The sequence below is a fragment of the Solanum verrucosum genome, unplaced genomic scaffold (genome assembly GCF_900185275.1).
Source record: "Solanum verrucosum unplaced genomic scaffold, falcon-dt-bn FXZP01000278.1, whole genome shotgun sequence".
Classification (NCBI taxonomy): Eukaryota; Viridiplantae; Streptophyta; class Magnoliopsida; order Solanales; family Solanaceae; genus Solanum; species Solanum verrucosum.
In genome coordinates this window covers 1,109,121-1,119,116 of record NW_026020332.1, presented here as the reverse complement: position 1 = coordinate 1,119,116, position 9,996 = coordinate 1,109,121, and the positions used below count along the sequence as shown (strand labels likewise).

At 33.1% G+C, this 9,996-nt stretch overlaps 1 protein-coding gene and 1 pseudogene across 1 annotated transcript in view; both read right to left on the bottom strand.

The window, feature by feature from the left end:
• Nucleotides 1-931: 931 nt before the first annotated feature.
• LOC125836123 (protein SRG1-like) lies at nt 932-4,205 on the bottom strand (annotated as a pseudogene).
• A 5,224-nt stretch (nt 4,206-9,429) lies between these two features.
• The window catches only part of LOC125836353 (uncharacterized), a 74,722-nt gene continuing 74,155 nt past the window's right edge, over nt 9,430-9,996 (bottom strand). Inside the window, exon 11 of the mRNA XM_049515531.1 lies at nt 9,430-9,784. Coding sequence (XP_049371488.1) covers nt 9,630-9,784 — 155 coding nt within the window. The 3' untranslated portion in view covers nt 9,430-9,629. The remainder of the gene's footprint in view (nt 9,785-9,996) is intronic.

Sequence of the window (9,996 nt, the reverse complement as noted above, 5' to 3'; positions counted from 1 at the left end):
AGTATTTCCTTAAAGTCAAGTTTTCAATCAATGAACATAAATTAATTTATTTTGATTAATTAATTTGACAATATACAAGAATTATTTACTTAGTTTTTCTATGTTGGTCAAATGTATATTTTTAAGACAAATAACTCTCAAAGGTAAAATGGAAAAATAATGTTATTTATGCATTGTTTTTGTGAAATGCCCTATGTTCCAATTTATGTGATTTACTTTCTTTTTTCGTCCGTTCCAGAAAGAATGACACATTTCTATATTAAGTAACAATTTAATTATATAATGTTTATTTTACCCTTAATGAAATTATTTACAGCCACACAAATTTCTATAATTCATTTTGAACCACAAGTTTTAAAAGTCTTCATTTTTTTTAAACTCCGTGCCGAGTCAAACTACCTCATATAAAATGGGACGAAGGAAGTAAGAAACATCTATTTTTAATAAGGACGACATGTAAATATGAACTAAGAGAGTATTATCATATCACTTTATGTTTGTATTTGATTGCGCAAATTTGAGAAAGCACAAAATCAGCTTACTCGATTTAGCTTAGCGTTAGTTATTTCCCCAATCAGCATACTCCACGATCACCATAAAATTTTCAAAAATAATTTTGTTAATTTAGTATTTTTATTGAATTTAATTTTATTAATTTTAAATAAAGAAAACTTTTATATATTCAAAATGTTTAAAAAATAAATAGTCTGAATCATTTAGTATTCAAATCTTAATACAATATTTTACAACATAATAAGAATTTGAATATGTATTCAGATTCAAATATTTAAATCTTAATGCACATCATATTTATTCGAAATGTCATGATATTAACAATGAACACATATCAATGTTATTTATTTCTGTTTTAATCCTTTTTCATTCATATCAAATGATTTACTTACGTGCGTACCATTAATACAACTACTAATTAATTTCTTGAATCATCTTCATTAGTGATAAATTCTCATGGCTTCCACATATGATTTCCCAACAAGTTCACGGTTGAGATATCCTCTATAAAATTCAGTGGCTCCCATTGTTTTGAATTTTGGTGGATTATGAGTTGTAACAAGGCTACTTGCTGGACCTAATATAACATCCAATCTTCAACTCTGAAATGTTGCGACTGAAATCCTTTCTTTTGCTGAGCTCACCATTGATCTATGCTCTATACTTTTGTAAATTCCATTTGAGAAAATCTGGTAAAAAATAAATAAAGAAATATATATAAGAACGGGGCTACAAAGTCAAGTCAGGATCGGGATGAGAGTTTTGGGTCAGAGTCAGGTTTTGAGTCCCGCATCAAGGTAGGGGTAATGTTTTGAGTCAAAGTCAGGTCTCGAATCTCGAATCAGGGTCGAGGTTATCTCAAGTCAGGGTCGAGTCTTGGATTTTGGGTCCAAGTTGAGTCTCTAGTTAGTGTCTGGTCTAGGATCTCGTGTCCAGGGTTGGGGTTAGGTCTCAATCAAACTTAGGTCACAAGTCTCGGGTTAGGGTCAAGGTCATCATGAGTCGAGGTCGCGTCTCATAGGTTTTAGGTCAAAGTCGAGTCTAGGGACTCGAGAAAAGTTAGGTCATAAGTTGGGTTTAAAGTCTTATGTCTTAAGTTAGGGTTAATGTTAGGTCTCGAGTCTTGGGTTGGGGTCGGTTTTGAGATCTCCTGTCTTAGGTCGGGTTCGTTCTCGAGTCCCAAGTTAGGGTTGGATCTCTCATTTCTAGTCAAATTTGAGGGTCGATCTTAGGGCTTGAGTCCTAGATCAAAATAGAGTCTCGATTTAGGTCTAAGGTTAGGGCTGGGGTTAGGCCCTCAGCTAGGGTTTGAGATTTGAGTCTCGAATTCTTAGTCAAATTTGGGTCTTGGATTGGGGGTTGAATCTCGGGTCATTATCGGATCTCAAGCATCAAGTTAGGTTCGAGTCTCTCATCTAGGGTCTAGAGTGATGGGTCGAAGTCGAGGGTTGAGTCTGATGTCCTGGGTTTCTAATTAGATCTTGGATCTCAAGTTTCCAAATATGTGTATATTCAAAATTCAATATACAGTCAAATATGATCACGTAAATTAAAACTTTAGAGAAAAGAATAACAGATAAAGAGAAGAGAATGAGGGAAGTACCTCAAAAGTATCTCCAATATTGACTATGAAGGCGTTAGAGAGGGGTAAAATGGGAATCCAAATTCCATCTTTTTTAACTTGAAGACCTTGAGTTTCATTGACTTGAAGAAGAATTTTTATGGCAGAGGGATCAGAATGAGGGTAAAATCCCATCACTTTGTCTGGTTGTGGACATGGTGAATAGTAATTCATCCTCATTGATTGCATCCCTTCTTCAAAAAGACTCTTCACTTCTTTTTCTTTAATCCCCAAAGCTTTACCCAACATTTCCAAAACTTTCATGCTTAGCTCCTTTATTTCTTCCGTGTACTCTTCAATCGTCTCTCTACATAATAAGTTATTCTCTTACTTATTTTCTAGTGTTTAATATAGAAGGGTGCGAATGATGTTAATTACGTACCTAAGTGAAAGGTATAGCTTGGAAAATATAGGCATCCGCAAATGTGGAGGTGCGGTCTTCAAATAAAAAAGGTCCGCCCAATCAAGTTTTTGTTCATCAGAGACAACGAACAACTGTCCAAATCCATCTGCATCGCGTGGTGATTGTTCAAATTTCTTCTTCTTTTCTAATGGAAGATCGTAGAACTTTTGAGTCTCGTGTTTCATCTTCTCCACCACGGAAGAACTAACTCCATGATTAATCAACTGAAACATGTGGAAAGTTAGAATTAAGGAGTTGTCAAAAAAGGACTAAAGATTTTTTTTAAAATGAACTAAAAGGAAATTAAGTAAGACAAACAAGCTACGTCACCTGAAAGAAACCCTAGTGTTAAGCTGCAAAATGCAACTTGTTAAGCTCAAGATTCATGATGTCATGATCATTAGAATTGACCAATCGTTGCATGTCAATGACTGGAACTTCCTTATTATTACGATCATATGATGCGATTGATGAACTGTCCTGATCATCACGTATAGGGGTGGCAAAATGGGTAAATAATATGGATATCCGCTCATATTACCCATTTTAAATGGGTTGGGTATCCAACTCATTTACAAATAGGTAAAAAACGAGTAATACCCATATTACCCATTTAAAAGTGGGTAGTTAAATGGATAAAATGGGTAAAAGCAAACAAAAAAAAAGTGATAAAGGTAAGAAGGTCTTTTTTTTTAAAAAAATCTATAAAAAAAAATGAAACTTTTTTTTACATTTAATTTGGGATAGGGGTAGTGGGGTGGGGGGTTGGTAGGGAGTGGGTTGGTAATTTTTTTTAAATATAAAATTTTGTTAATTTTTTTTTGGATGGGGTGTGGAGGAGGGGGGGTGGTAGGGGTAGGGGGTGTAGGGGGCTGGTAGGGGGTGTGGTGGTAATTTTTTTTTAAAAAAACTTTTAATTTTATTTTGGGATGGGGTGTTGAAGGGGGGAGGGGTAGGGAGGGGGTGGTAATTTTTTTTTAAAAAGACATTTAAAATTTTTTAATGAAATTTAATTTTTTTGGAGGGGGTGTGAAGGGGGGGTGGTAGGGGGTAGGGGCTGGGGGGTAGTAATTTTTTTTTTATAAAAAACTTAGTGAAAAAATTTAAAATTATGTTTTTTTTTTTTTGGATGGGGTGTGGGGGGGGCGGGGTAGTGGGTAGGGGGCTGGTAGGGGGTGGGTGGTAATTTTTTTAAAAAAATTTAATGAAATTTTTTTAAATTTTGTTAATTTTTTTTGGGATGGGGTGGGGGTTGTGGGGGGGGGGGGACTGGTAGGGGTGGGGTGGAATTTTTTTTATTTTTATTTTTTACATTTTTTTAGGATAGGGGGGGGGGGGGGATGGTAGGGGTGGAGTGAAGTGATAAAAAAAATTAATTTTTTTTTGTTTTTAAAGCTTTTAACAAGATTTCTATTATAATATGGATAAATATGGTTACCCGTATTATCCTTTGGGTAACTCGTTTTTACCCATTTAAAATGTGAGTCGAGTCGAGTAACTTACCCATTTTCATTTGACTTATTTTTTGATCGACTCATATTCGACTCGACTCGCTCATTTGCCACTCCTAAATTCACGTACATATCGCGATGGAATCGTCACTAGTTTGTTCTTGGCCAGCTCCTGGACAGAAGGAACTTCCTTGTAATTATCTTCTAGTTCTCCCATTTATGTTTAAGGGCTTAATTCTATGGCAAGATAATGTTGATATATATAATAATAATAATTCTGCGATCACTTGTGTCCACATTAACATTCTATATATGATAATATCTCAATTTGATTATTATAGAAAGATCTAATTATTGAATAATTGCGTGTGAGGGTTAACAAAACCTAATTAGCTTGTGAAACTTGTGCAAAACTGGCCTCTATATCAATTAGGGGGCAAAATTAGTACTCCTTCCGTTCCTTTTTGAAACTTGTGCTCTAAAATAAGTGATGCATGTTTATGTGGTAATAAATTATTTTATTAAGGGTAAAATGAAAATTTTAAAGTTAAATTGTTACTAAATATAGAAATATGTCATTTTATTGAGACGGATTGAAAAGAAAAGTAAGTCACAGTTATGCAAACAAATTAAAATAAAGAAAGTAATAATTTATAAGGACCACCATTATATTATATTGTATAACCATCCATCAATAATAAATGTCACCACCCAAATTGCGTATAAACGAACCACACGCAAACTAGACTATTGTTGAAAATATATTTATTTTAAAAAGGAATTTTTGTAGCCAATGTTTGACATTTATGTAATGACTATTCACATGTAATGGCAATGTTATCACATCATGTAATCACATATTAGTATCCATCTCTTTTTCAAATGCTTCATTAAAGTCATAATTGAGGTTCTATTTTGTATTTAAATAAAAGATGGTTAAATTGTATACAAAAGTCAAAATTTAGGTTAGGTTATACCCAAAATAAACAGTTTCTTTTTTTATTCAAATGCTAAAGATAATAAAGTGCAGATATTTTTTTTGTAGTTAAATAAAAAACTTTTAAGAATTCTATAAGTTCTTTTATGTCATTCCAATCATTATCATCAAATCTATATGTCATATTTGAATTATGAGCATTCCAAACCATTTGTAAAGGTTTCCTATATTCATAAGCAACTTCAAGCATTTCAAATAAAGAATTCCATCTAGTACACACTGATTTTGGAATTTTTCTAGGTGGAAGATTAAATTCACGACAACGATTTTCAAAATCTCTACGTCTAGACTTAACTTGACATTTAAAAATAAAATGACATGCAGTTTCAACTTTTGTGCAACCATCATCATACATTGCTATACCATCTCTAACAATCAAATTATATATGTGTGCAACACACCTAATATGAAAACCATCAATATAAATAGGGCAAAGAGACGGTTTTAGTATTTCAACAGCAGTTCTATTATTAGAAGCATTATCTAATGTGACACTACTTATTTTATCACAAATTCCATAGTTTTGCTAAACATCTATAATTGTTTGAGAATATAACTACCGGTTTTATGCATTTCACAATATTTATAACCTAAAATTCTTTTTTGCAAAGTCCAATTTTCATCAATCCAATGCGCAGTAATAGTGAAATAATCATTACCATTTACACTACGGCCCATATAAGAAGTAATAGCTATTTTACAATGGTTATAATAAAATAAACAACGAAGATATTGAAAATGTTGAGCTTGATAATCAAAGATAGCCTTTTTAATTGTATTTCTAGTAAAACCTTTAAAATGTGGATTATACACAATTTGAATATAATGAATAAAACCGGGATTTTCAGCAAAACTAAATGGCAAACCCATAACAACAATCATTTTAGCTAATTCTTCAAGATCTTTTTCTCTATTATATGACTGTTGTATACTAGAACCAGAAACATTAGAAGGATTTAATTGTGTTTGGACCATATTAGAGCCCTCTACTCCTACATTTTCAGAAGGGTGGTACCATTTTTTTTAGCTTCGGCTACAGCTTTAGCATGCAAAAATTCATTTTTACAACATGACATTAAATGATTACTCAAATGTCCCGTCCCACCCTGTTTTCCTACAGTTTTATGATTCATTCTATGTTTACATTTATTACAAATAGCTTGTGTTTTATCTTCATTCTGAGTCATAAATTGCCACACAACTGATTTTTTAGCGCGTTCTACCTTAGTCCTAGGATGCACGGGGGGAACGGGAGCAGGACAACGAAAGGGAGCGGGAGCTGGGGAAGAGGGATTGGGAGTGGGACTAGTAGCCGACGGTGGCTCAGTTTCATCATCATCATATTCATCAACATTATTATCAAAACTATCAACATAAGCATTAACATCATCATGTTCATCATCTTCAGGTAATTTCTCTTCAAAATTACCAATTCTTCTTTGTAAATGTTCATGATAATGATCTAATCCACTATTACTATCAATATTAAAAACAATTTCATCAACATGCGTATAATCATCCGTATTTATTCTTAATTGAGAAGTACTACCGGTTTTTTTATTTTTCTTGGATTTTGAGCTAGATAAATTAGTGAACGAATTAACTATGGTTGTTTTACCCTTTTCAATAATGTTTTTTCCGAAATCCATATTCAAATATAAAAAGTGAGTAAATTATATATAATACGAAAATGATTAGCAAAGCTTTAAACAAATAAATAACTAAATAAGTAGAGACTAGAGATTAATTAATCACAAAATAAATAATTAAATGCAAACAAATAAATAACTAAATGAAAAGTGAGTTGAAACGAATGTACCAAACGTCTACTAAAAAAGTAGACGTGTATGACCGGAAGCCGAAAATTGAAAGTTGAATTTTGAAGCTCCAATTTCCAAAGACCAAATTCGTAATTTTAACTAGAATAAGAGAATTTAGAGAGTAGAGAGATTAGAAGATATTTTTGTGAGTGAAAAGAATGAAAGATTAGGGGTATTTATAGTTTAAAAAAAGGATGAAAATGTAGTTTTAAGAAGGTTGGGGTATTAAAAAAAGTTTGGGGGGTAGGGAGGTGTAAAGGGGAGTTATGGGGGTGAAAGAGCCATTGGTGGGGCCCAAAACCCGTTGCCCAACGGCTCTCAACGGCTATAATTTTGAAATTTCAGATTAAAAAAAAAAACAAAAAAACTGAACGAACCGGACCAGAACCGGGACTAACCGGATCGGGACGAACCGGTAAATCCCGGTTTCCGTCCCGTTACCCCTCCCGGACCGGCACAATACCGGATCGAACCGGTACTATCCGGAATCGAGACGGAACCGGTAACGGACCGGAACCGGTACCGGTACCTCCCGGTTCCGTTGCCAGCCATAAATGCTACTGTGTAATCGTGGCATGGCAATTAATTCATTATTTAAAAAAACATTATTTTTCTATTAAAATTTTTCATTGAAAAATATTCAATAGTAACGGTTACCCTCGACACTCGTTAAAAAATCATACGATATATTTGAGGAATTTTTTTTTAGTATATGTATATATAAAGTTTAAATTTTTTAATTAAACATAAAATTAGATATTGACTTAATAATTTTGAAATTCCAATCATATATACCATGTTATGTATAGTACAAGGCCTAATTTTCCACCACAATCAAATAATGTTATGCCGATAAGCTTGTACGTTACTACTGAAAACACATGTCATCTATATGTGATGACTACACTTTTTGGCTGTGAATCAATGGAATATTTTATTTGATCAAGCAGTGGCGGATCTAGAATTTTATGGTTATGGGTGCTCTAAAAGTGGAGTCAAAAATATAAAAAAGACATGTTCACGGTGAGATTCAAACTCAGGATCAACAACACTACAAGAGCCTTAAGTACCCACCTAGGAGCTAATGGACTAATTAGACCATTTGTTCATTGAGTGCTCTGTGTTAAGTTTATATAAATCCTTCTTAATTTGTACACATATATATATATGTATTTCGAGATAAGGTTAAGGATTGTTCGAGCATCCGGAGGACTCTATGTGGATCCCCCACTGTGATCAAGAGCAGTGGCGGAGCCAGTATTTTCAATAAGGGGGTTCAAAATCCGAAGGAGTAAACATACGAACTAGTCGAAGAGGGTTCAACATCTATTATATACATCTAAAAAATAATTTTAACCATGTATATATTATATACATAATATTTTCCGCCGAAGGGGGTTCGGATGAACCCCTAAAGACATGCTAGCTCCTCCCCTGATCAAGAGTCTGGACACAAAGGTCTTGATACTATCTTGAATTCTTGATGTGAAATGTTGGTTTATTAGCATTTTAATAGTAATATTTTGTATATTAATTTGTTAAAACTTAGTATAGCCATTCTGCCATGAAGATGGAATAGAGGACGTGGGAGTTACATGCATTTGTGCCTTATTAGTTAGTGGTCAATTAATGACCATAGGCTTGTGCACTTTGCTGCTTTCTGTGAACGTTGGAAAGTTGGCCGTTGTGCAAGTACACGTTAGAGGCATTGGTTACCCCTCTCATTATTCCATTCTTTACTCCTCAATTATCCGTGTAACCTATGTAACTCCTAAGACCATTATCTTCACTATTTACTATCCCATTATCTTCCTATTCATTGCTAGGAAGACTTCTTGAAGTATAAATAATGGTGGTTTTCATTTGGTTTGTTTCACACAACATATAAGAAAAAAATAGAGTGAAAGAGTTAGTAAAAAAAAAAGAGAGTTCTTATTAGTTGAGGGAGGTGTTCTTTTTTGTGGAGCTTTGGACTCAACTCTTGTCCAGAGTTGTTGAGTTATACTTTGTGAAGACTGTTGTATCCTGGAGGGGACAAGTCAAGAGGACTACTGTTGGACCGGTGAAAACATTTGCTGCAGTGGGCTTGAATCTCCTTAAAGAGAGCGAGATATCCGCGCCTTAGCCTGAAGAGATTTCTGTTTCTTCATTTTATTTCAATTGTATCTTGTATTTTTTGTTATCTTGTAAGTTTTTCACTAACATGAAACTTCAAAAATGGCTATTATGAATAGAAATTTCGCAGCTCCAATGTGGGCTTTAAATACCGTGTGGGAAACAAAAAAAAATAGAAATCTCATTCATGAACTTAAATGACGTGCAACTTTCTTTTGTTTTCTAATTTTAGAAATTATAATGATGACAGGTAATTTGTAGATTAGTGCTGGAGAAAACAACATGAATACTATATTATCTTATCTCCTTATGTATTTGATTGCGTAATAAATTTTAGAAAGCATAAAATCAGCTACCTCTTAGCTTTAGTTATTTTTCTTCAACGAAAAGCTTTGGTAATTCGCACTTAAAAGTATTTTGGAGAAAAAATCGCCATATATTTATTGAAACTTCGGAAAATAATTTAACCAGTAATTATTAAATAAGATGCATCATCCTCAATCGACATTCACAATCATCATATAATTTTTTACATATTCAAATGTTTAAAAATACAAATAATCTTAATTTTTAGTAGTAAAATCTTAATACAACATCTTAGTAAGAATTCAGATATATATTCAAATTGAGATAGCTAAATCTTTATACATATGTTAATATTAATCCGTTCATAATCAAAGGATTTACTTACCATTCATACACATACTAATTAATTCTTTAGATCATCTTCATTTGTGATTCTCATGGTGTCCACATATGATTTCCCAACAAGCTCACGGGTGAAAAATCCTTTATAATAGTCAGTGACTCCGATTTTTTTGAATTTTGGTGGATTATGAACAGTAGCAAGGCTACTTGATGGACCTAATATACCATCCAATCTTGGACTCTGAAATGTTGCTACTGAAATCCTTTCTTTTTCTAAGCTTACCACTGATCTATGCTCTATACTTTTGTATATTCCATTTGAGAAAATCTGCTCCAAAAAAAATAAAAAAGAATAAATAGTATATTATAAAGAAGAAGATAAATAAATAGAAGTATATTATAAAGAAGAAGATAAGAGCGGGGCTACA